Source organism: Thamnophis sirtalis, unplaced genomic scaffold (assembly GCF_051295495.1).
Source record: "Thamnophis sirtalis isolate CommonGarterSnake01/CBP01778 unplaced genomic scaffold, rThaSir2_p1.2 scaffold_14, whole genome shotgun sequence".
Lineage (NCBI taxonomy): Eukaryota > Metazoa > Chordata > Lepidosauria > Squamata > Natricidae > Thamnophis > Thamnophis sirtalis.
The window spans coordinates 18775474-18801905 of record NW_028261394.1 but is presented as its reverse complement, the minus strand read 5'-3'; the positions used below and the strand labels follow the sequence as shown (position 1 = coordinate 18801905).

Below are 26432 nucleotides of genomic sequence, written 5' to 3'. Positions count from 1 at the left end.
GAGCTATCCACCTGGCTCTTCGGCACTTCAAGAGCATAGTAAGAAGACAACACATCCTAGTCCTGACAGACAACATAGCAGCCAAGGCACACGTGAACAGACAAGACGGCACCCACTCCAAGGCCCTTCGCGACAAGGCGCTCTGTCTGGGAAACTGGGCAGAGAAGCACCTGTCGTCAATCAGAGCAGAGCACATCTCCGGAACAGAGAACCATCAAGTGGACTGGCTCAGCAGAGAAACGATCAACAACGGAGACACCCCTCGATCTTCCACCAGATCTGCGAGAGGTTCGGTCATCCGACGGTGGACCTGTTCGCGACCCCGCAGAACGCCCAGGTGCCGGAGTTCGTCTTGAGGTTTCCGACCACGGGAACCATGGACACGGACGCTCTCCGGTGCAGTTGGCCACCAGGTCTTCTCTACGCCTTTCCTCCCCTTCCCCTCATTCCCGGGGTTCTGAGGAGGGTGGTAGCGGAGAGGGCAGAGCTGATATTGGTAGCTCCTTTTTGGCCGCGCCATCCCTGGCTGGCAGATCTAGTGGACCTGTCCACAGCTCCTCACTGGAGAATCCCAGCGGGGGAGGTGGCACTTCACCAGGGGTCCCTAAAGCACCCGGACCCGGAGTGGCTTCATCTGACCGTCTGGCGCTTGAGCGGGAACAATTAAGACAGGCTCAGTTTTCCGAAGAGGTCATCAAGGTGGTAGAGGCATCCAGGAGGCAGTCCACCACCCGTATCTACAACGCCTCCTGGGTGGCATTTTCAGACTGGTGCCGGGGTAAGGGCCTCTGTCCAATGACGGCCTCGGTTCCCCAAGTCCTGGACTTCCTCCAGGAAGGTCATCAGAAAGGCCTAGCCACCAGTACTCTTAGACGACAGGTCTCCGCCCTTTCTACGGTCCTAGGGGTGGTGGTGAACGCTTCTCCCTTGTCCCAACATCCGGTTCTTAGATGGTTCCTCAAAGGGGCGGCGAATCTGAAACCCTCAGTGGTCCATCGATTCCCCTCCTGGGACCTGCCCACGGTCCTCCAGGCCCTGACGGAGGCACCGTTCAAACCCTTGAAGGAGGTTTCCCTTCAGCTACTGACCCTTAAGGTCGTCTTTCTGGTCGCCATCACTTCGGCCAGAAGGGTCTCGGAAATCAACGCTCTCTCCAGCAGAGCGGACCTCTGCACCTTCCTAGATAACAGGGTCATCCTCAGACTCAACCCTTCCTTCATGCCCAAGGTCAACTCCCCCAGAGGGCTAGAGGTCATTCTCCCGGACTTCTGTCCCCATCCCTCCGGGGAGAGGGAGAAATCCTGGCATAAGTTACACGTTAGAAGAGCCCTGCGCATCTACTTGAAGCGCACGGCGTCCTTTAGGCGTTCAGAGGCCCTCTTCGTGTCCTTTCAACCATCCACCTGAGGGGCTAAGGTCTCCCCGGCCAGCATCAGCAGATGGATCAGAGCGGCCATCTCACAGGCCTATGAGGCTCGGGGTCTCCAGGTCCCGCAGGGTATCACAGCACACTCCACTAGAAGTGCAGCCACCTCAGCTGCCTGGTCCACCCAGGCTCCCATAGAAGAGATCTGCCGGGCAGCCGCCTGGGCCTCCCCGTCTCCCTTCATTAAACACTACAGATTGGACGCCTCTGCCTCTGCGGAGGCCTCCTTCGGCAGAAGGGTTCTGCAGGGAGTCCTGGACTCTCAGGGGGGCTCAGGCCCGTCTAATCCCTCCCAGGACATCTAGCTTTGGTATGTCCCATGGTTACTCCTCCCACACCTTCTCTTCGGAAACTGGCAGTTGGACCTACCTGAACTGCATGTTTCGAGGAGAAGTGTGGGAGGAGTCACTTCCCTCCCGATGAGGCACCCCGCGCCGGGGGGGGGGGCTGAGCGCGTCCAGATCAAAGCTAACGGTTAGGAAGGATTGGTGTTGGCTGTTCTCTTTATCTTCCTTTCAGACGCCGTTACAATCCATCAGTTAATCTGGGTAGCCAGAGGAGAGCAGGAGGTGTGGCTTCCAAAAGATTACCTCAGTCTCCAATAGGCAAGAAGGCTTGGTTAATACCCATGGTTACTCCTCCCACACTTCTCCTCGAAACATGCAGTTCAGGTAAGTCCAACTGCCACTGTGCCACCTCATCTCTTTTAAGTAGGAGGAAGGGACATTAATCTTACTTGTATAGGACCCATACTTTACATTGTCAGGGTTGTTATTGTAATGTCAGTGCCAAGATGAAGCAAACTGACTGGCACAGACTGCAAAATCTATGTCTTACTTCACACATATGTACTAGGTTGTCCCACAGTTTGACGGTTTAACAAGCCAAGTCAATGGGGAAAACACTCAACAACCGTGTTACTAACTCAGCAACTGCAACAATTCACTCAACAACCGTGGCAAGAAAAGTTTGCAAAATGGGGCAAAACTCACTTGACAAGTGTCTCACTTAACAACAGATATTTTGAACTCAACTGTGGTCGATAAGTCGAGGACTATCTGTAAAGCATTTAAAAAAAATAAAGAAAGCCAACCCCAAAATATCAACCACAGCAATAGGCTAAGCTGCTAGGGAAAAAAAGAAAAGAAAGAAATCTCTTTTTCAGGGAAGAAAACTGAGCGTGATGGAACAACTCAGTAATTTTCATTTTTTTACTCAAGAAAAATATAATTGTTGTTATTTGGTTCATTTCCTGTTCATCCACCAGATGGCGGTATAAAATCGGAAACAAGGAGACAGACATGCTGTGCAAGTTACAGATTTAATAGGCTGATTTTAAAAAAATGGTTTGTGGGCAAAATACAGTAAATCAGAGAAGAGCCTGAGGTTTTGTTTTGTTTAAAATCTCCCCTATGCTTTATTTTTGTAGCCAAATACAGGAAAACCAAAAAGAGCCTAGAGATCTGAAAGCAAGTTAAATTATTTAGGTTTATGGATAATAAAAGACAAGCGAAAGTGTTGAATCCCAAACTTACGTTTTCTGCTTTGGACTCTGTATTATTTTATGGCTCGGTTCATTTGTAAATTGCAGATTTTTCTTTTTAAAAAAGTGCAACAACCTTCTTCCAAGTCCCTGCCAATATTTCCTTGTCTGTGCTTGCACCTGCTTGGCAGCTCTTAAATTCTTTACAAAATGCATCCCTGTTTAATTCTTACTGGTGATTATCACATACGCAGAGCGATTTGAGAGAGATGATTCCTCAAATTATATTCCAATTATTTTCAATTGCACTCTTGAGATGTTCTTAGCATGACATTACATCCTGTCAAGCTTTCTTATTTTTCAGTTTAAATTTCCAGCAGGTGACACGTAGAACAAGAAGTATTTGTCATGTATCCTGTTTGAAACCTGGCGCTTTTATTGGAAATACAAAATGTTTTTTTTAAAAAATATATATGGAAAGCTATTCTGAAATTAATCAATGTTAGGTTTGTGAACATTTCCAGTTTTCAAATAAGTGTCCTATGAAAGCAAAACTAATGTTCAGAAATAGTGTCACTCTTTGTTTGTATTTTAATATTTTTATTTTCTCAAGAGGCCACTGAATTTTCTGGTTTTTCTTTGAAGACATTCTACTTCTCATTCAAGAAGCTTCTTCAGCTCTACTGGATGGTGAGGAATGGAAGGACCATTCAGCCAGAGCTGAAGAAGCTTCTTGGATGAGAAGCCAAATGTCTTAAAAAAAAATCAGAAAGTCCAGTTGCCTCTTGGGAAAAAAAGCACCTTTGGGACAACCATAACTTGGATGACTGAGAATCTCTATAGACGTAAGGTAAGAAGATAACTGTTAATTGTCACTTTTTTTTGTGAACACACCGGGATATATATATCACACTTTACTCACACAAACACGAAGCCGAAAACTCCAGTCTGAAGGCGGCAAGTGAGACCTTGCCGAAACGTTGCCAAGACAATGCCTTCAGCTTCGTGCTTGTGCGAGCAAAGCCTGATCGGAGGTGCCGTCTTTCTATAAAACCCAAACCCATCCCATAGACGAAATGCAACCACCATCCAGAAGCCAAACCACGGTGGCATCACCAACTGCTGCACCCCCCCCTCCGACCCCCACACAAAGCAAACTGACACATGCCATGAACACATGGCCAGATGGTAAACTTGGAGCCAAACCAAAGCCCGGGATGTTACATCAAAGCCATCTGCTCAGGACATTACATCACAGAACTCAGGAGGTTACAACACAGCCAACCTCCCAGGATGTTGCAGCACAGGACTCAGGATATCACTACACTAGAGCTCAGGATGTCATCACACAGTCCATTACCCAGGTCGTTACAACACAAAAGACTAATGGGGACACAGCCAGTACTTCAGCCACACAGGATGTTACGAAACAGCCGACTAATATGCATACATCAATTACATCAACTAATCAAGATGTAACAACACAGCCAACCAACCCACTTACAGCAACAAAGCCAGCACTCCACCATCCCCCATCTATATTTATAAAGAGACGGCAGCTCAGATCACACTTTGCTCACACAAGCACAAAGCCGAAGGTACCAGCCTGAAGATGGCGAGTGGGACCTTGTTGAAATGTCACCAAGTTACTCTCAATCTTACACGGGAAAAGACCCAAATATACATATGTGTGTGTGTGTGTGTGTGTGTATGTGTGTGTGTGTGTATGTATAAGTATAATTGGGGCATACCAGGGGTTGTGACTTTAAATATATACCTTTCTCCCTGGCTCAGCTGATAACGGATCAGAGCCTGTGGCTTAATGGCTAAGACGTCTGCCTAATTATTTATTTATTATTTTTATTTACTTTATTTGTATGCCGCCCTTTTCCCTGAGGGGACTCAGGGCGGCTCACAATTCAAGGGCGGGGGGAAAAACAAACGAGTTACAGGACATAGAGACCATACACAGCTAAAAACACAACAATCATACCATTCGGAGTGGGGCTGTAAGTCTTTAGCCCCAGGCCTGTCGGAACAGCCAAGTTTTAATATTTAATATAGCCCAGGTTCGAATCCCAGTAAAGGTATGGCTAGCTGATAAGAGCTAAATAGCTTGAAATAGATCTATACTAGTCTCCCTTTATTTATTTATCAGCACAAATAAACACACACACACACACACACACACACACACACACACACACATATGTTTTTACACCTTCGCAGAAATCCTGTGTGGGGAGGCTCACTTCACTAAATTGGGCACTAAACTTTGTGACCCCTCACCTCTCCAGGTTAAATCGGGACCACAAGCAGGTCTGCGAGATGGATTGGTCAGACAAAGTGGAAACCTACAACATCGATGAGAAATGTGGGCGGTACACCAACCAGAGCACCAACATTCAATTCCACCCCAGCTCCTCCAAGTTTGAGGACAGGTGAGACCAAGTCCTAGTTGGGGATGAACCAAGGTCACCAATGATGGCATGGTTGGGCGAAACCCCCTGGTCCATCTTCCTTAGTCCCCCTCCTCTTCCGTTTTCTGCCCTCAAAGCAGAGCCCTTTTCAATGCACATTTGACCCTGGTCCTCCTTCCCTCTTTCTCTCTTCTCCCTTTTCCAATCTGCAATTCTGCACTTTTGCAAATGTTTATCTTAAGGGATGATGCTTGTAACTCAGCGTTGAAATGAAGGAGTCCTTGGAGCTGCTTGTTTCCTTGCAGACATTTCATTATCCTAACCTAAGTAAATAACCTTATCAGTGCCAGAAGGGAGGGGGAGTTGCAGAGAGGAAGAGGAGGACTACGACTGTGGGGTCCTTGGTGTTCCTGAGCGTGCTTCTTTTTTTCTTTTAAAAAATGTTTTTATTATACATTTTCCTTTATAATACATCACATTTTCCATTTTACAACGACAGTCCATCTCTTTCCGTCTTTTTCCTTGTCCTTCCCTCTCTTCCCTTCTTCCTTCTACTTTCCTCTCCTTCCCTCCTCCCTTCTCCTCCCTTCCCTTCCCCTCCACTCCCCCCCTCTCCTCCTCTTTCCTACTCCTTCCCTCTCATCCCTTTTCCTCTCCTCCTTTTCTCCCCTTCCCTCTCCTTCCCTCTCTCCTTCTCCTTTCCCCTTCCTCCTTCCCTCTCCTCCCTTTTCCTCTCCTTCTCTCTCTGCTTCCCTCTTCGTCTGTCTCCTTCCTTCTCCTCTTCCCTCGGCCTTTCTCCCTTCCCTCTCTCCACTTCTCTTTCCTTCCATATTTTTCTTTTCGTTGTTGTATATAAATTTCCATTTCCCTACAAAGTACAGTATATTTTCCAGGTACTCTCTCTTTCAAATGTAACTGTACATTTTCTTGAAATTACATTAGAAGAAAAGAAGCTTAAAATCTACATGAGCAGTGTGTTGATAGCAGTAATAATCATAATTATAGTAACAAATTGATAATATTTATTCTTTGTATTAATAATCTTTCATTATTTGATTAATCATTCTCTTAACCTTTTAATTTCTATCTTTTGCTTCTATTATCTAACTATTGATACCCATAGGGTCATCTTTCAGTTTCTAATCTACTTAATATTTGAATGTTGTTATATAGCAAATCTATTAGTAATAGAAATAATAATCATAGTTATAGTAACATATTGATAATATTTATTCTTCATATTAATATTTTTTCATAATTATTTTCATAATGATTAATGTTGATTAATTATTCTCTTAACCTTTTAATTTCTATCTTTTCAGTTTCTAATCTATTTAATACTTGAATGTTATTATATAGAGATATACGTAGCGATATTTCCCCCATTTCTCAATTCTACCTCTATCCTAGTTCTCACGCACCCAACTTCTGGCTTGAAAGGTATTCTACATCTCTCCCTCAACTCCTCCCCACAAACTGTTATTACCATAAGTTCTTGGGCCGTCTCCTTCGCTCCTTCCCTGGGATCTTGTATCTTCTTGCCTCATTTGCATTTAATCTAGAGTATAATTTGCTTTTTCTCTTTCATATGTTTCTACTATCTTCTCTTTTTTTGTTTTTTTGTGTCATTCCCCCTTCTTCTCCTGTTTTTCTTTCTTTCTTTTTCTATTTTCGCCTTTATTTCCTGGGATTCCAGTTCTTTATTCAGTGCTGTTTGTTCATAGCACTCTGGTCTCACAATTATATCTGGAATCAATTGTTTTATCTCCCTGTGGTTCCTTGTCATCTCTTCCTGCATGTCTTTGGACATTAATAATATTCCTTTTAATAATACATTTATTTCTCATTGTTGTGACAGTTTGCCTTATTTTAGTAATTTAAAATTTTACTTTACTTTACTTTAAAGCTTTACCAAAAAGTCTCTCACAATCCCAGTTTCTTGTCTATCATACCAAGAGAAAATAGCCAATATTCCAGCAGTTCACAGATCACTCTGTTGAATTAACCATCTCTTCTTAGTTTCAAAGCAAGTCCAAACTGTTTCACACTCACACATCATCCACCAGATTTGTAGATTTGTAATCCTCAAGGTTCTAGCAGTTAAATGCTCTCACAGTCTCTCTCCAAACAGCCAGTATAATCAATTGCAGATGTCTTCAGCTTCTCTTTTAGGCATAAGGGATCTTTACTTATCACTTACTCATGTTTGTAATGTCTTCCCCGGCCTTGTTCAGCTACACATATGGCCCCAACACTATTTTCTTTTTATTTTCTTCTTTTAATCCTTTTTCCAAACTCCCTCACTTCAAGATGACAACCAAGGTATAGCACAATATTTTAAAACAGTTTAATTTGCTGAAAAACTAGCCGATCCAGGCTTGTCTTTAAAGTTTTTAACATTTTTTGTTCGTTCTTTCTTTTCCGGGTCTGATATTCGCTCCCAATTTTTAGTCACTGCTTTTCTTTGGGGTTCAGAGAGGACCCTACCATCACTTCAGTTGAGTCCCACTCTCCTCTCCTCAGGGGGTGCTTTAGGGAAAGTTTCACAGCAAAAATTAGAGATTTCTCACCCACATCGTACACACTGTTGCAAGATCTATCCCATCTTCTCTTCTGCTTCAGCTGTCATGGCTTCAGTTCAGCCATAATGGCCGTCCTCTCTTCCACCGGATAAAGGGGTTTTCTTTGGGTCAAACGAGGAGACTGTGTTCTCCTCGTGGCTTCCAAAGCATCATCATCCCTCCAGGTGACTTGGTCCCATAGGGCTTCTCCAAGCGGGAGAAATAGATGGGACTTCACGGGGCTCCACTCCTCTGTGTCTCTTTGCCGTGACTTCCGCTGCCCTCCCCAGCTTGCTTCTTTTCTTGCAGATGTTTCATTAACCTAACTAGGTAACCCCCTCAGTGCTAGAAGGGAGGGGGAGTTATAGAGAGGAGGAGGAGGACTGTGTGGTCCTTGGTGCTTTCTGAGCTTGTTTGTTTTCCTGCAGACGTTTCATTACCCCAACTAGGTAACATTATCCATGCTAGTCTTAGAGAGCACCTCAACGTTTACCTTCCCCAAAGCCTGTTGATGCTCCCTTCTTCTCTCACCGTGCTGATAAGAAATTAAGCAAGTCTTGGAGATACTGGTCAAATATTTGGTTTCATTGAGTGGAAAATAGCATCTACATCAATGTTTCTGAACCTTGGCAACTTGAAAATGTGGGCATCTTCAGGCTACCAAGATTGAGAAACATTGTTCCACACATTGGACCTTTGATGAAGGTAATTTCAGAATCAAAGATGCCACTGCTTCAAAATTAGTATCAACGGCCATCCAGCTATGATGCTGTTAGTTCTAATACTGTGGATGGGGAAGCACCAGGATCAGATATTTTATTGATTCCCTTCTAATTCTTACTACTTGTGTTGATATTCTGCCTTTTCCCCATAGAGTATTTTCACTTGACTGTTTTGCTTGGTTGTGTTTGATTAGGGCTTGGACCAGTGGTGAAATCCAGCAGGTGCTGGAGAACCAGTAGCGGAAATTTTGAGTAGTTCAGAGAACCGGCAAATGCCACCTCTGGCTGTCGGGAGGGAATGGGGATTTTGCAGTATCTTTCCCCTGCCATGCCCACCAAGCCACACCACGCCCACCAAGCCACGCCCACAGAACCGGTAGTAAAAAAAATGAATTTCACCCCACTGGCTTGGACTCCTTTGCCTGTGTTTTTGCACATTGTCTTGGTATCTGTCACCTTGGTGGTGGTTTAATGCAGTGGTCTCCAACCTTGGCCACTTTAAGACTTGTGGACTTCAACTCCCAGAGTTCCTCAGCCAGCAAAGCACCAAGCTAACACCTCATGTGACTCAGAAACTAAGCCAAGTTAATTTAATCTTTCTTTTAACTTTTGTAATATGTGTTTTTATGTTGTACGCCGCCCTGAGTCCTTTGGGAGAAGGGCGGCATATAAGTCCAATAAACCTGAAACCTAAACCTGAAGTTATGCTTACCATGTTTTGGGATAAGAGATTACCAAGAAATCTCAGGATTATAGGTCAAATTAGGAAATAATTGAGAGAAGAAGGCAGCACTTTTATGGCTACTTCTGTGCTGTTGCTAAGAAGGCTTAAAATTTAAGTTCAATCCAAGAAACTCTTTATCACCTTGGACAATATATTCAGTAACTCAATCTTGACATTTTTCATTATCACCCCAGGTAGCTTTGAACAATATTAGTAGTTCTCTCCTTCTGTTGGCATCAGGACAACAGTCCTTAATAATGACTCAATGGCACATAATCATTTAATCAAGAGACAGAGAGTGAGAGAGCAGGAGGGTGGCCAATGAGCTTCATGGCCAAAAAGACTTGACCTGGATTCCCCTGATTCTCCTGGAAGGTCCACCTTTCTCCACACTCTACTGTCAATTTCCCTACATTTTTTTGAGATGGGTTCCATACGAATGAAGACTGTCCTGTAAATTTAGGCCACAGATTAAGGTTCTGGCTATATGATTTACATCCTCCCCCTCCCCGTATCTTCCCTGCAGTGCTTCCACCCCAGAGACGTGGGCCAAGCACAGCCATGACAACATCTACAGGGCAGAGCGAGAAAGGCTGGCTTCCGTCAACCTCCGTGCCCTGGTTGACAATATCCTCCATGACACAGCCGAGGATCTGCGCATGCAGTTTGACATAGTGAACCAGGCCTTTGCCAAGCGCTGTGAGGAACTGGAGGATGCCAAGCACAAGATGGAGCACAGTTTACGAAAAGTATGGGCCCACCTGCTCTACTTCTCCCACTTGGGTCTATAGCAATTCGCCACTGCCAACTTGCCATGGCCAACTAACCATGGCCAACTCACCATGGCCAACTCACCAAGGTCAACTCACTATGGCCAACTTACTAAGGCTAACTCATCATGGCCAATTCACTAAGGCTAACTCACCATGGCCAATTCACCAAGGCTAACTCACCATGGTCAACTCTCCATGGCTAAATCACCAAGGCCAACTCACTAAGACTAACTCACCATGGCCAACTCACCAAGGCTAACTCATTAAGGCTAACTCACCATGGCCAACTCACTAAGGCTAACTCACCATGGCCAACTCACTAAGGCTAACTCACTAAGGCTAACTCACCATGGCCAACTCACTAAGGCTAACTCACCATGGCCAACTCACTAAGGCTAACTCACCATGGCCAGCTCACCATGGCCAACTCACCAAGGCTAACTCATTAAGGCTAACTCACCATGGCCAACTCACTAAGGCTAACTCACCATGGCCAACTCACTAAGGCTAACTCACTAAGGCTAACTCACCATGGCCAATTCACCAAGGCTAACTCACCATGGTCAACTCTCCATGGCTAACTCACCATGGCCAACTCACTAAGGCTAAATCACCAAGGCCAACTCACTAAGACTAACTCACCATGGCCAACTCACCATGGCCAACTCACTAAGGCTAACTCACCATGGCCAACTCACTAAGGCTAACTCACCATGGCCAGCTCACCATGGCCAACTCACCAAGGCTAACTCATTAAGGCTAACTCACCATGGCCAACTCACTAAGGCTAACTCACCATGGCCAACTCACTAAGGCTAACTCACTAAGGCTAACTCACCATGACCAACTCACCAAGGTTAAATCTCCATGGCCAACTCACCAAGGCTAACTCACCATGGCTAACTGATGACAGATATGGAACAAGAAGAAGAAAGAAAGAAAGAAAGAAAGAAAGGAAGGAAGAAAGAAAGAGAAAGAAAGAAAGAAAGAAAGAGAAAGAGAAAGAAAAAGGATGCAAAAAGAGGGACAGAAAAATGTGAATGTCAAAAATTAAAATAATTCTATTTAATTTAAATAGTTAAATAGAATTGTTAAATTGTCCCACAAGTGAGTTGTCCCACAGTAAGTTGGCCGTGGTGAGTTGTCCCATTCCCCTCCCACTGTGGGTGAGCTGACTGCAATGTTGATGCTTGAAGTCCAGCTCTTGAGAAAACATGGGAGCAGCTTTTAAAAGATGGGGAGGAGAGTTTGAGTTAAATCCCATAAATATTTTTGGGGGTGGGGGTGGGAAAGGATCCTGCGTTTGTGAGACCACAGAGGATTAAACCAAGGAGGGTGGTCTTGTTGATCTCAATCTTCCTTTGTACAGCAAATTCAGTTGATCTTCAACTTCAGGCTTTAGAAGGAACCTGGTCTGTTGCAGCTATAGAACAGGATGTGTCTGCTGCAGTTTAGGGATGAGACTATTCCAATGTTTTTTTGGTAAAAGCACAGGTGGTCCAAAGCGGATGGATGATTTATCACCAGAAGGATCTTGCTTTTAGTGGTGGGATTAGTGCAACAATAGAATAGAACAGAAAATGGACCCGTGTCCCTCCTGGCTGGTAGCTAACAGCAGGGAGGTGACACGGAGCTGGATCCAAGCGGTTATTACCGCCTCACTTCGGGAGGGGCACTTCCCCGCCGCACTTAAAACGGCGGTGGTGAGACCCCTCCTGAAGAAACCATCTCTGGATCCAGCTGTACTTAACAACTATCGTCCAGTCTCCAACCTCCCCTTTATTGGGAAGGTTGTTGAGAAGGTGGTGGCCTACCAGCTTCAGCGGTCCTTGGAGGAAGCCGATTACCTGGACCCCTTCCAGTCCGGCTTCAGACCTGGTTACAGCACAGAAACCGCTTTGGTCGCATTGACCGATGATCTCTGGAGAGCCAGGGATGGAGGTCATCCCTCCATCTTGGTTCTTCTTGACCTCTCAGCGGCTTTCGATACCATCGACCATGGTATCCTTCTGCGACGACTGCGGGAGGTGGGGGTGGGAGGCACTGTTCTGCAGTGGTTCTCCTCCTACCTCTCGGACAGGTCGCAGTCGGTGTTGGTCGGGGGACAGAGATCGACCATGAGGCCCCTAACATATGGGGTGCCGCAGGGGTCGGTCCTGTCCCCCGTACTATTTAACATCTACATGAAACCGCTGGGCGAGATCATTCGGAGGCACGGGATAAGATACCATCAATATGCGGACGATACACAGCTGTATCTGTCCGCCCCGTGCCAACTCAATGAAGCGGTGGACATGATGAACCAGGGTCTTGAGGCCGTTAGAGACTGGATGCGGGCTAACAAGCTTGTACTCAACCCAGAAAAGACAGAGTGGCTGTTGTGTTTCCCTCCCAACAATTTGGCTAGCATTCCATCACTCAGGCTGGGGGGGCAAATTTTACACCCCTCAGACAGGGTTCGCAACTTGGGAGTCCTCCTGGATCCACAGCTGACCTTTGATCACCACCTGTCGGCTGTGACCAGGGGGGCATTCGCCCAGGTTCGCCTGGTGCGCCAGTTGCGACCCTACCTGAATCGGGAGGCACTCACAACAGTCACTCGTGACCTCTAGGCTGGAATACTGCAACGTGCTCTACATGGGGCTGCCCTTGAAGAGCATCCGGCGACTTCAGCTAGTCCAGAATGCGGCCGCGCGAGTGATTGTGGGTGCACCTCGGTTCACCCACATAACACCTATCCTCCGCGAGCTGCACTGGCTACCTGTTGATCTCCGTGTGCGCTTCAAGGTGCTTCTTACCACCTATAAAGCCCTCCATGGTAGTGGATCTGGGTACTTGGGAGACCGCCTCCTGCCGATTACCTCCTCGAGACCGATTAGATCTCATAGATTAGGCCTCCTCCGAGTGCCATCTGCCAGCCAGTGCCGGCTGGCTACTACGCGGAGGAGAGCCTTTTCAGTGGTAGCTCCGACCCTCTGGAACGAGCTCCCCGTGGGGATCCGTACCCTCACCACCCTTCAGACCTTCCGCGCAGCCCTCAAGAACTGGCTATCCTGCCAGGCCTGGGGGTAGAGATTGATCTGCCCCCACCCGAATGTTGGATGAATGTTGTTTACTTTTTAATTATATGTAATGTTATATGTTATTGTCTGTATCCCCCTTCCTATGAGTTGTTAGCCGCCCTGAGTCCCCTCAGGGAAAAGGGCGGCCTATAAATAAACCTATTCAATTCAATTCATTTCAATTCAAAAGAAAAAAAATAGAATAGAATAGAATAGAATAGATAGAATAGAATAGAAAAAAATAGAATAGAAAAAAATAGAATAGAAAAAAATAGAATAGAATAGTGGAATGAAGAATAGAGTAAAATGGAATGAATGGAATAGAATAAAATACAGAATAGAGTAGAATAGAATAGAATAGAATAGAATAGTGGAATGAAGCATGGAATGGAATATATTAATATAATATAATATATAATATAATAAATATAATAATAATATAATATAATAATATAATATAATATAATTAATATAATATAATATAATATAATATAATATAATATAATATAATATAATATAATATAATATAATATAATATAATATAATATAATAATATAATAAATATAATATAATATAATATAATAAATATAATATAATATAATATAATATAATATAATATAATAAATATAATATAATATAATATAATATAATATAATATAATATAATATAATATTGGAATGAAGAATAGAGTAGAATGGAATGGAATAGAATAAAATACAGAATAGAATAGAATAGAATAGAATAGAATAGAATAGTGGAATGAAGCATGGAATGGAATATAATATAGTATAGCATAGCATAGCATAGCATAGCATAGCATAACATAACATAACATAACATAACATAACATAACATAACATAACATAACATAATATAATATAATATAATATTGGAATGAAGAATAGTGTAGAATGGAATGGAATAGAATAGAATACAGAATAGAATAGAATGCAGAATAGAACAGAATAGAAAAAATTAGAAGAGAATAAAGAATGGAATAGAATAGAAAAAATAGAGTAGAATAGAAAAAATTAGAATAGAATAGTGGAATGAAGAATAGAGTAGAATGGAATGGAATAGAATAGAATAGAAAACTGTAGAATAGAATAGAATAGAATAGAGGAATGAAGAACAGAGTAGAATGGAATGGAATAGAATAGAAAACAGAATAGAAAAGAAAAGAATAGAATAGAACAGAACAAGAATATAACAAGAATAGAATAGAATAACAGAGTTGAAAGGGACCTTGGAGGTCTTCTAGTCCAGTCCTCTGCTTAGACAGGAAACCCTATACCATTTCAGACAAATGGTTATCCAACCTCTTCTTAAAGACTTCCAGTGTTGGGGCATTCACAACTTCTGGAGGAAAGCTGTTCCACTGATTAATTGTTCTAACTACCAGGAAATTTCTCCCCAGTTCTAAGTTGCTTCTCTCCTTGATTAGTTTCCACCCATTGCTTCTTGTTCTACCCTCAGGTGCCTTGGAGAATAGTTTGGCTCCCTCTTCTTTGTGGCAGCCCCTGAGATATTGGAACACTGCTATCATGTCTCCCCTAGTCCTTCTTTTCATCACACTAGACATACCTAGTTGCAGCAACAGTTCTTTATGTGTTTGGTATAATACTATATACTTTTGGTATATACAATAAAAGTATCCAGAGCTGTTTGGCTTACTGTTAAGAGCAAATTCAAACTTCTGGTAGTAGCTTAAAAAAACGTCTGTTATTATGACATCAAGTTGTTTTGCATGGACTAGATTCTTCTCATCTGGTGCAGATTTTAATCAACAGCAGCCTTCTGCTACATCAAAACTCCACTGGGTTTTCCTTGAAACATCTCAGCACAATTTACCTTCCAGAATATTTGTAACATGATTTTGCAAATCTGCAGATGATACTAATCCAGCAGGAAAAGCTAACGCCCCAGAAGGCAAGCTCAGGATCCAAAAAGATCTTGACAGACTTGAACAATGGGCCCTGTCCAACAAAATGAATTTTAATGTGGAGAAAAGTGAGGTTTTACACCTAGGAAAAAACCAAAGGTTCAAATATAGATTAGGTGAAACCTGGCTCAAAAACAGTAGCTGTGAGAGAGACCTTGGAGTCCTAGTGCACGATCACTTAAACCTGAGCCAGCAGTGTGCGGCAGCTGCCAAAAAAGCTAATGCAATCCTGGGTTTTATAAACAGAGGCATACAATCAAAATCATGTGAATAGTATTAGTACTGGTTTATAAAGCCTTAGTAAGACCACACCTGGAATACTGCATCCAGTTTTGGTCCCCACATTACAGAAAAGATGTTGAGACTTTGGAAGAAGAGCAATAAAGTTGATTAGGGGACTGGAGAACTAAAACATATGAAGAACAGTTGCAGGAACTGGGTCTGTCTAGTTTAATGAAAAGAAGGACATGGGGAGACAGGATAGCAGCCTTCCAATATCTGAGGGGCTCTGACAAAGAGAATGGAAACTAACAATGGAGAGAAGCAAGTTAGAAGGAAGGAGAAACTTCTTAACAGTGAGAACAATTAATCAATGGAACAAGTTGCCTCCAGAAGTTGTGGGTGCTCCATCACTGGAGGTTTTCAAGAAGAGATCGGACAACCATGTCTGAAATAGTACAGATCTCCTCTCCTGCTTGAGCAGGGGGTTGGACTAGAAGATCTCCAAGGGCCCTTCCAACTCTATTCTGATTGATTGATGGAATATCTTCTTGGAAATAATTGAATCTTAATCTCCACATACCTTGATTCTTGTCTTTGCAAATTGTGGTCGATCCATACACCATTGATGAACAGTTACTGTTTGTTTGTTTGTTTGTTCCACTATCTTTCATATCCGCTTTGAACAGACCCTCCAAGAGATTGGGCACCAAGAGCATAACATTGAGGCCCTGAAGCAGGCAATTAAGGATAAAGAAACACCCCTCAAAGTAGCTCAGACAAGGCTGTATGATCGCTCCTTTAGGCCCAACGTGGATCTCTGCAGAGACACTGCCCAGTTCAGGTAAGTCACTGGGCAGTATCTTAATTTAAAGGATGAGGATAATAATGATGATAATAATAATGTACAGTACATCGCTGTTTCTCAACCTGAGCGATGCAGTGTCCTAGAGGTGGAGCTCTCGCCTCACAATCAGGAGGCCATGAGTTCAATCCTAGGTGGAGGCAGATATTTCTCTCTCTGGGCACAATGAGACTATATTTGCTGAATATAACTCCACATTGGTGACAGGAAGAGCATCTGGCCAGTAAACGCTCTGCTCCATTCAGTTGCCCAGACTCCAGTCCTCAAGGGATTATGATTAAATGATGAAGATGATCACTGTTTCTCAACCTCAGCAACTTCAAGATCTATGCACCTCAATTCCCAGCATGCTGGCAGAGGAATTCTGGGAGCTGTAGTCCACCCATTTTAAAGTTGCTGAGGTTAAGAAATTCTGATGGAAGTGATGGTTGAGCATCTCACCCACTAAACGAAGAATAAAGATTCAATCTTCTGGTCTTGTAGGGTAAGGATGTTGCTTCCAGGTGGCATGTGTGAATACCATGAAGTTGGTAGAAGGGGTATCTGCAGGGTGTGTTCCAAAAAAATTGAGATAACAGCCTTGAGTGTTGATGGCAGATTACAGCCAAATAAAGCTAATTTAGCTAGTGTCTTCTGAGTTATTGTTTAGTTATATGCAGTGGTGAGATTCAAATAATTGAACTGTTTCTCTGCCCTAATGATTTCTTCCAATAACCAGTTCACCAAACTGCTCAGAAAGTTAAAAACTGGTTCCCCTGAGGTGGTGGGAACTGGCTGAATCCCACCACTACTTATATGGCATTTACAATGAAACGTTTAATAATTTTGGTAAAGGTAATTTGGTTTAATTAGCAATTCTGGCATGTTTTCAGTCTCCACGTTCTAATATTTTTTAAAATAACCTCGATCTGGAGTCTTGAAGATATTTATTTAGAAATGAACTCTCTAGGTTTTCGAAAAGTTACCTGCATTTATAGTTGAAAAGGGATCCAAACTTTTTCAGTCAGCACAGAAGGACTGAAGCAGATGTGAACTGCTTTGTAAACACACTTGGAGGAAAAATGGGCAATGGGCTGTTTATGCCTTTATTTTATTTATTAAACAAATTTATATGTCTACTCAACTCACGGTGTTTCTGGGCATCTTATTCAATGTTAACAGTTTATTTCTCGGTGTGTCTGAATAAACGAAAGAAGAAAAATCCACAACTATTGGTAGTCCTCAACTTATGACTGCATTTGAGCCCAAAAGTTCTGTGGGCAAGTGAGACATTTGTTAAGTGAGTTTTGCCCCAATTTACAACTTTCCTTGCCACAGTTGTTAAGTGAATCACACCAGTTGATAAGTTAGTAACTTCGTTGTTAAGTGAATCTGGCTCCCCCATTGACTTTGCTTGTCAGAAGGTCGCAAAAGGGAATCATGTGACCTTTGAGACACTGCAGCGGTCATAAATATGAACCAATTGCCAAGCATCTGAATTTTGATCATATGACCATAGTGATGCTGCGAACGTCATAACTGTGAAAAATGGTCATAGGTCACATTTTTCAATGCCGTTGTAACTTTGAATGGTCACTAAATGAACTGTTGTAAGTCAAGGACTTAGCTGTATACAGTGTCAACTCTGAAGTGAACCTGGCTGAAGCCATCTTGGGCTGCCTCACAGTTGCCACAAAGCCTGAGAGAGAAGAGGAGGGGGGGAGTAGATAGCCCAGCTTACAGTTAAAACAAAAAGTTTTCCTGTGAGAACCAAGGTCATAGGTGGCTGGTGAAGGAGGAGAGGAGCCTGCCAGATATAGTCATTGGATAATGTGACTGATGACATGGGGGGGGGGGGAGTTTAATTCTTTTAATTAGTTGAAAACCACAGGAACTTTCAGAGTTGGTTTTTACCAGCTGTGCCGATAGGATGTATTCAATAAACATCCTCCTTGAAGAATCTATGTGCCTCAGAGTTCTGCTTTCAATGGGTGTGTTACTTGGACGCTGACGTACAGATTATACAGAGTAACAGAATTTGAAGGGACCTTGGAGGTTATCTAGTCCAACTCCCTGCTCAAGCAGGAAACCCTATGTCATTCTGGATAAATGGCTGTCTAGTTGCTTCCTAAAAGCCTCAGGTGATGGAACACCAGAGGTGGATTGATGCTGGTTTGGCCCGGTTCGGCTGAACCAGTAGTGGAATTCAGGCCTGGATCACATAACTGACAGCGACCCAGGCCTGCCATGCCCCCGAACCAGTTCCCTCAGTGCCGCTGGACCATTGCCATTTTGGAATTTAGTGACTGCGCATGCACAGTTCACTGTAAATTGTTCTGTGCATGCGCAAACAACAATTTACATTGAACAGCGCTCGTGCGCGCAGCTCTCATCTGGCATGTGCAGGGTTGCAAACCGGTAGTAACACCAGCAACAATCCATCTCTGTGGAGCACTCAGAACTTCTGGAGGTAAGACTGGTTGATTGTTCTCCTTTGCTTCTCTCCTTGGTTAGCTTCTGTTGAATGCCTTTTGCACGTACATCTTTCTCCTCCACAATACCATAAAATCAAAGGACTGAAATTAATCCAAGGAGCGGAAATAATAGTTTTTCCAGTCTTTCAGATGGAAGTGGAATTTTTTTTTAGAGGCCAGAATTTCTGAATCTTGCCTATTTATTCTATTAAAAAACGGCTGTTAAATTGTGTGCTCTGGCAGCTCAGATTAATTCTGCTCTTAAATGTCAAAACAGAAGAATTTTTGCCCGGTGAATTAGAGATATTCGTCATTTCACTCATCAAATATTGCTGGTTTCCTCAATTGCCCCCAAATATTTTGTGACCTCCTGTCCGTACAAATCACAAAGGGTAAAATTCTCTTATGGTTTTTTTTAATGAGAGTGTGAGTGAGGAGCAAGGCTTTCTAGACAACCTACAAGGTCCCTTCCAACTCTGTTAATCTGTTTGTTTAATCTATCTATGGAGATTCTCAGTCATCCAGGTCCTGGTTGTCCCAAGGTGCTTTTTCAAAAGTCACCTGGCCTTTGTTTTACCTTGAAGATGTTTTGCTTCTCATCCAAGAAACTTCCTCAGTTCTGAGAAGGATGAAAAAGCACCTTTGAGTCCAAGTCTTGAGGTACAACAGATTCAATTTGGACCTTAAAATCCCATGAAAAAGGTGGAAAAATGGCTTTGTGGGTAGCCATTAGTGGGAAGAGGCTGTATCTGAAAAACTACCCACAGATTATTCCAGGGAGGCATAGATACAGAGGCGTAATAATGCTTATTCACCCCAATTAAGCTTTTTAATTAGGTGCAATTTTTTCTGGATAAAATCAATTGCTTACCATTCCTATAATCAACTAGAAAAATATCCGTTTGTCTCTCTTTGAACATTGAAAATGTTTTTATTTCTTTTTATCCACCTCTTTTTTTTATTAAATTCGAGTACTTGATTTTTTGGGAAAGGGTATTAGTGTAGATTATAAACCTTTCAAATGTAATTCATTTGTGTTTGTTAATTTATTTAAAATATTTATATGACTGCCCATCTCCTCTATAGATTATTTTAAATGATTTCTGTGGAAGACACTAAAACGTGTCTATGTACAACATGTTACTCTCGTTTCTGTAACGTTTAAACTGGATTTAAGCTATAACTTTTTTGTATCTTGTGATTTACGTTGATTGTTTTTATTTAGTGTCCTATTATGATTTATGTCGATTGCTTGCGCTGGCCAGGCCCACACCCAGTTTAGTGAAGGGTAAAAAAAAATTGCGATAAGTCACGTGATGACGACGCCTTGGCGACGCGAGTTTGATACCCCTGCCTTATTTAGTATCCTGTGACTATCACTGAGTGGTGTATCTTATGATTTATGATGATCGTATTTTATGATTACAATCATGATTTCTCACTTGCTGCTTGTATGTACACTGAGAGCTTATGCACCGGAGACAATTGTGTGTCCAACCACACTTGGCCGACAAAGAATTCCCTTGTTCTTATTGAGATCGCTGTGAGACAGATCCATTTGCTCATGGAGTATGGCTTAGCACAGGGCAGGGGTGAAATGCTACCGGTTTGGGCCAGTTCATCTGAACCTGTAGTTAAAAAAAATGCTACTGGTTTGGGTGAACCGGTAGTCAGCTGTGTCCCGTGATTTATATTTGCTAGAAATCGCACAGCACAGCTAATTGTCACACAGCTGATTGTCAGAACTTTTAAAAAACTTTTTGTTAGCATTTTTAAAGTACTACTTTGTGAGCAAACCGATAGCAGATTTCAGAGCATTTCACCCCTGGCACAGGGGTGTCAAACTCAAGGCCCAGGGACCAGATCCGGCCTGCAGGTGCTTAGAACTGATCAGCGGGGCTGCCCTGGAAATAGCGAAGGATTGGCCTGCGGTGCCTCTGCCAGTGAAAATGGAGCTTGCGCGGGCCATGCATGCCCCCCCCCCTGAGCTCGGTTTTTGCTGGCAGAGGGTTGCAGGAGGTTGTTCCAGCTGAAAAAGGAGCTCAGGAGCCCGTTCTTGCCCGGCGGAATGCTTGGGATGGCACCCCTGATACAAGTGACATCATGCTGGCCAGGCCCACCTGGCCACCCCCTCCCCCCATTCAAACACAACCCTGATATGGCCCTCGATGAAATTGAGTTTGACACCCCTGCTTTAGCAAGATCTGCATTTCTATTTTAGATGTATTGGTGAACATTTCCTAGAAAACATTATCTCCAGGCCAGTTTCACCCCCAGCTTCTCATCTTCTACGGTGAGGTCTCGATCCACACCACCAACATGCTCCCCTCTTTTGTCCTCCATTCAGGCTCATCAGCGAAGTGGAAGAACTGACGGAATCCATTGACTCTCTCAAAAAGAAGCTTCTGGAAGCCGAGCAAAGCCTCCGGAATCTGGAGGACAGCCGGATGAACCTGGAGAAGGAGATTGCCGTGAAAACCAACAGCCTTTTTATCGACCGGCAGAAATGCATGACCCATCGTACCAGATACCCAACTATCCTGAAACTGGCAGGCTATCAGTAGGATGTCACTGGAAGTGAAGGAAGCAATCAGTTTTGGTCCCTGAAAGCTCTACTTTCCTAAATATGTTTGTGGTTGATGGTGCCATTCTTTAGTCTTGTAAACGCTTCTGGGATAAATTATTAAAATATAGAATTGTTGTGGAAGATAGGGTTGGTACAAATTTTATTTATTAATTTAACACGGTGTTTCCCAACCTGGATCAGTTTCTGTGGCATGGACTTCAACTCCCAGAATTCCCCAGCCAGCAAGGATTTGCTGGGGAGTTCTGGGATTTGAAGTACACTCCTCGGAAACCGGTCCAGGTTGAGAGACATTGATTTAAATGATTTGTATAGCCACCTCTCTCGCTTTTACATGATTCTAGACAGCTTACAATAAAATAAACTACATACAATGCACAACAGAAAATAAAAACAAAAGACATAGCAATTGGATATTATCCCTCCAACTTTCCACCCAGTCAAGAGATATTGTAGTTTAATTCTGGCTTGCTGATCATGTGCAGGGCCCATGAGGTCTGGTGGGCAGAAAAGCAGGATGGAAATGCTGCTTTAAATAAAGTCCTTTATTCTCTCCACATTAAAATGTAGGCAATTTTTGTTGAATGCAGATAGTTGAAGCGTTTGGAGGATTTTCCGATTCAGAAAAGCTGACGAAGATTTATATAAGAGGTATATTAAACCTGAAAGTGATCATAATTAATTCTTCTCTGCATTCTCTTTTCTAAGTAACTTAAGGGAAATAGAACCAGTCAATTTGTTTTCCAGCTTCCACAGTCCCTACAAGCTAATTTAACACCAGGCTGCTCCTTGTTATGAATATTTAAGATTTAGGCTCTTTTTGTTTATTCAGAAACAATTTTCTTCAACCATCCATCATCTTCACAGATTGTAGAAGAGGGCACAACAATAAACATAATGTAATCAATAGTGCAACCCCGCTCCCCCCAGCCGAATGAGGTAATAAGGGCAGCCATGCAAATCGGTTTTGAACTTTTAACAAAAATATTGTTTTCCCAACTGAAATTTCTTCCAGTGGGTGTTTCTGAATTTTGTTGATTCACAAAAATTCTGTTCTGTTCTATTGTATTCTATTCTATTCTCTCTTCTCTTCTCTTCTCTTCTCTTCTCTTCTCTTCTCTTCTCTTCTCTTCTCTTTCTGTTCTGTTCTATTCCTTGTTCTGTTCTGTTCTATTCCTTGTTCTCTTCTCTTATTTCTTTTCTGTTCTGTTCTATTCCTTGTTCTCTTCTCTTCTCTTATTTCTTTTCTGTTCTGTTCTATTCCTTGTTCTATTCTATTCCTTTTTTGTTCTGTTCTCTTCTATTCCTTGTTCTCTTCTCTTTTCTTCTATTCCTTGTTCTGTTCTGTTCTCTTCTATTCCTTTTTCTGTTCTGTTCTCTTCTATTCCTTGTTCTGTTCTGTTCCCTCCCCTCCCCTCCCCCTCATCGGTGGAATGAACTATGATTTCTTTAACAGCACTTGTCTAAATCAGTGTTTTTTCAAACCCGGCAACTTGAAGATGAATGCCTGTGGAGAATCTCAGTCATCCAGGTCAGAGTTGTCTCAGAGGTGGTTTTTTCTTCAGGGAGAAGAAGAAGACACTTTGCTTATCATCAAAGAAGCTTCATTGGTTCTGGTAGGAGGGCGGGGATGATGGGTGGATTAGTTCTGATAGGATTGGGGTTGGGGTGGAAGGACATGTCATCTGGTCATTAGCACACACACACACCCCCCAGAACTCTTGAGGCCACTTGTGGGGGGGGGAGTTATCTGTGCCCTCAAGGTCACCTGGATCAGAGTGCAAATGGGGGTAGAACCTCCTTGGAACTGCTGAAAGGACCGTGTTGTATGTCAATGGACCTCTGAAGATGTATGGACGTCAACTCCCAAAATTCTTCAGCAGGCCAGTCACTTCCCAGGAATCCTGGGAGTTGAAGGTGACACTTCTTCCAAGTTGCCAATCTTGAAAAATCACAGGTTGAATATGCCAATTCTAGTGTCAATGGGTAGGCCGTCTAACTATTGAAATGCAGCATCATTTATATTTTAAAAAAATCAGTTACGGGACTGGTATGTGCCCTCAAGATGCAATCTACAGTTTGACATGGGACCTCATAGTCACACTGAGGGGTGCCCCATTTATAGTCCCAGCAGACATTGTGTGAGGTGTGAATCCTATTCAGAATTGTCCATTATTGATATGGTAGTTCAAACCTTGGCAAACCTTTGTGGGGTCATTTATATGTCTTCCTATGTCTGGGCGTTCAGTGACCCACTTGGCTTTCCGTTGGGAATCAATGTTGTTGGGAAGATGTAGTATAAGTGTCAGCAGGTCAATACTACTTGTGCTTGACTCAAAGAATCCTTCATTTTTCCTTGGGTTCACACAAAACACATACACCTGTAGTTACCTCGTGCCGTACGCCTTGCCCTGCTTCCTCTTCCCCACTCAAGTCAGAGTCTTTCTCCCAGCCCATTTATAGATAAGTCATGGGAAACTGAGCTCACCCTTCAGAGAACCCAAGCAGTATGCCAGTTCATGGCTTAGTACCAGTAGTGCGTTGCAGGCGGTATGCCCCGGTACGGGCGTATCGGTGCCTATCCAGGTACTGTTCCAGTACGGTGCTCCAGAGGGAGGACCTGCCCCCCTGAGCTTTTTACCTGTATTTGAGCTATTTGTCGCTTCTGCGCTCGCACACGGAGTGCACGGCACCTGCATGACGCTCTGCCGAGCAGCTGGAGCATCGTGGAGCTCACGGAGGCATTGCAAGAGGTAGGGATGCATGTGTGACTGTGCGTGCGTGCTGTGCACATTCATGTGGTGGACTCCGGGCACCCTTGCACCGTACCGGTTGCAACAGGATCCAGAACCCACCACTGCTTAGTACATTGTGTAAACCTAGTCATCAGATTTGTTATGTAGGGTTTATAGGTTAGCACGAATGATGTTGTTAAGTTCTGGCATTCACATAAAGAGAGAGTCATTTGGTTTGGTGAAAAGCAAAATCTAAGAAACTATCTAAGAAACTACGTGATAACCAGCACTAAATGACTACTATACAAAGGTAAGCAAATCCAAGTCAGTTCTAACAAAGTTAACCCCATCACAGTAGATATACCATTACCCTTCCCAGTTACACCTACAAATCCACCCAGTTACCCCAATGATACCCCTAATCACCAGCACCAATCACCATGACCCTCAGCCACACCCCCACTCAGTGTCATTATTGCCTCCTTCCTTGTAGGCTGCACCTGAGTGGAAGAGCTACTTCAGAGTAGGCAGCTACACCCAAGTGAAAGAGTTACTTAAGAGTAGGCAGCTACACCCGAGTGGAAGAGTTACTTCAGAGTAGGCTCTGAAGTGCAGTTGCTGCCCAGGAGGTTCTAACAGGCTCCACCGACATCAGAGGGATGAGGGGAAGGGCTTTGGCAGTGCCCCCAGCAGTGTTAGCGGCATCATCAGCATTGGCGGTGTGTAAGCATGGCTGAGCAGGTGGCATTGGCGGCGTTGGCAATGGCGGCATGGAAGCCCTTGCTGAGGTCGGGAGGTAGCGGTGCCACAGAAAAGCCGCTACCCCACAAATGTCAGCACGAGGGCTGACAGATGTCTTGCGCATTTCGTGAACAAGGTTCCAATATTTGAGGGGCTGCCATGAAGAAGAGGAGGTCGACCTATTTTCCAAAGCATCAGAAGGCAGGACAAGAAGCAATGGATGGAAAATAACCAAGGAGAGAAGCAACCTAGAAATAAGGAGGAATTTCCCAACAGTGAGGACAATCAACCTGTGGAACAGTTTTTGCCTCCAGAAGTTATGGGTGCTCCATCACTGGAGGATTTTAAGAAGAGACTGGACAGCCACTTATCTGAAACGGCATAGGTTCTCCTGCTTGAGCAGGGAGCTGGACTAGAAGACCTCCAAGGTCCCTTCCAACTCTGTTATTCTGTTATCTATTAATGGTCCCACCTTGTGCTGTAAATCACTAGTATTAGCCACAGATCACTTTTATTTATTTATTTGTTTTTTTATTTGTCAACATCTACGAGGTAACAGGTATTAGTATAGACAGGGACATTTTCGCATGAGATTAGTACAAATAGATGGATTTAAATAAGTATAACATGGCCATAAACACATAAAATGCGTACATATCAATGGGGACAGTAGGACGGATGGTAGGCACGCTGGTGCGCTTATACATGCCCCTTTAGGGACCTCTTAGGACAGTGTTTCTCAACCTTGGCAGTTTGAAGATGTGTGGACTTCAACTCCCAGAATTCTGGGAGTTAAAGTCCACACATCTTCAAACTGCCAAGGTTGAGAAACACTGTCTTAGGAAATGCGTGAAGTCCACGGTGGACAGTTTAAGATTAAAGTTTTGGGGGTTTGAGGAGGTAACAGAGTCAGGTAGAGCATTCTAGGCGTTGACCACTCTGTTGCTGGTCGTATTTTCTGCAATCGAGTTTGGAGTGGTTTACCTTGAGTTTGTATCGATTGTTTGCCCGTGAATTATTGTGGTTGAAGTTGAATAGCCGTTGACAGGTAGGATGTTATAGCAAATAATTTTGTGTACTACACTTAGGTCAGAATGTAGGCAGCGTAGTTCTGGGTTGTCCAGGATTTTCCTTTTACAAGGAAGCTCCATATTCCTTGATTGGGGAAAGGTCAGATCAAGAGTCAGAGAAGCTGCTGTCTCTCTCCCCCGCCCCATTTATTTTGCTAATCAACATGAGTATCTTCTCCCATGGAGTCTACCTTCACTCGGTTCACTTTCCAGGCTGCCAATGAGCTCAGAAAAAACAAAAACAAAGCACAGTTGGTAAAACTATACATAAAATATAAGCCTGCCAGATGTTGAGGCAGAATTAATGAAATGCAGCATAAGCTGGAATGCACACTCCGCAATTCATTGGCTAATAAAAAAGCAAGGTACTAACCTCAGAAGACATTAAGCTTCTGCAAAAGAAAACACAATTAGCACAACAATAAACTTTCACACCCCTTCTGCCATAATCTTTGGTCTATGAACCAGGAGATTTTGACTTCTCCAGAGATCTGCTGTCAGCTAACATGCAAACTAATTTATTGTTTGCATTAGAAGGACAGTACCTTAGTCTGATGGCTTTTCTCTGCCCATGGGTTTTAAAAAAAAATTATACATGCTTTTGAAATTTATATCCTCATATATTTCTGCACCATATAGCACACAGGCGTTC

General features: G+C 43.3%; 1 protein-coding gene across 1 annotated transcript in view; it reads left to right on the top strand.

The window, feature by feature from the left end:
• TEKT4 (tektin 4) overlaps positions 1–21357 on the top strand; it is a 33329-nt gene extending 11972 nt beyond the window's left edge. Inside the window, exons 3-6 of the mRNA XM_087728570.1 lie at positions 5207–5350; positions 9863–10085; positions 16022–16176; positions 20998–21357. Coding sequence (XP_087584696.1) covers positions 5207–5350; positions 9863–10085; positions 16022–16176; positions 20998–21214 — 739 coding nt within the window. The 3' untranslated portion in view covers positions 21215–21357. The remainder of the gene's footprint in view (positions 1–5206; positions 5351–9862; positions 10086–16021; positions 16177–20997) is intronic.
• The last annotated feature ends 5075 nt before the right edge of the window (positions 21358–26432 follow it).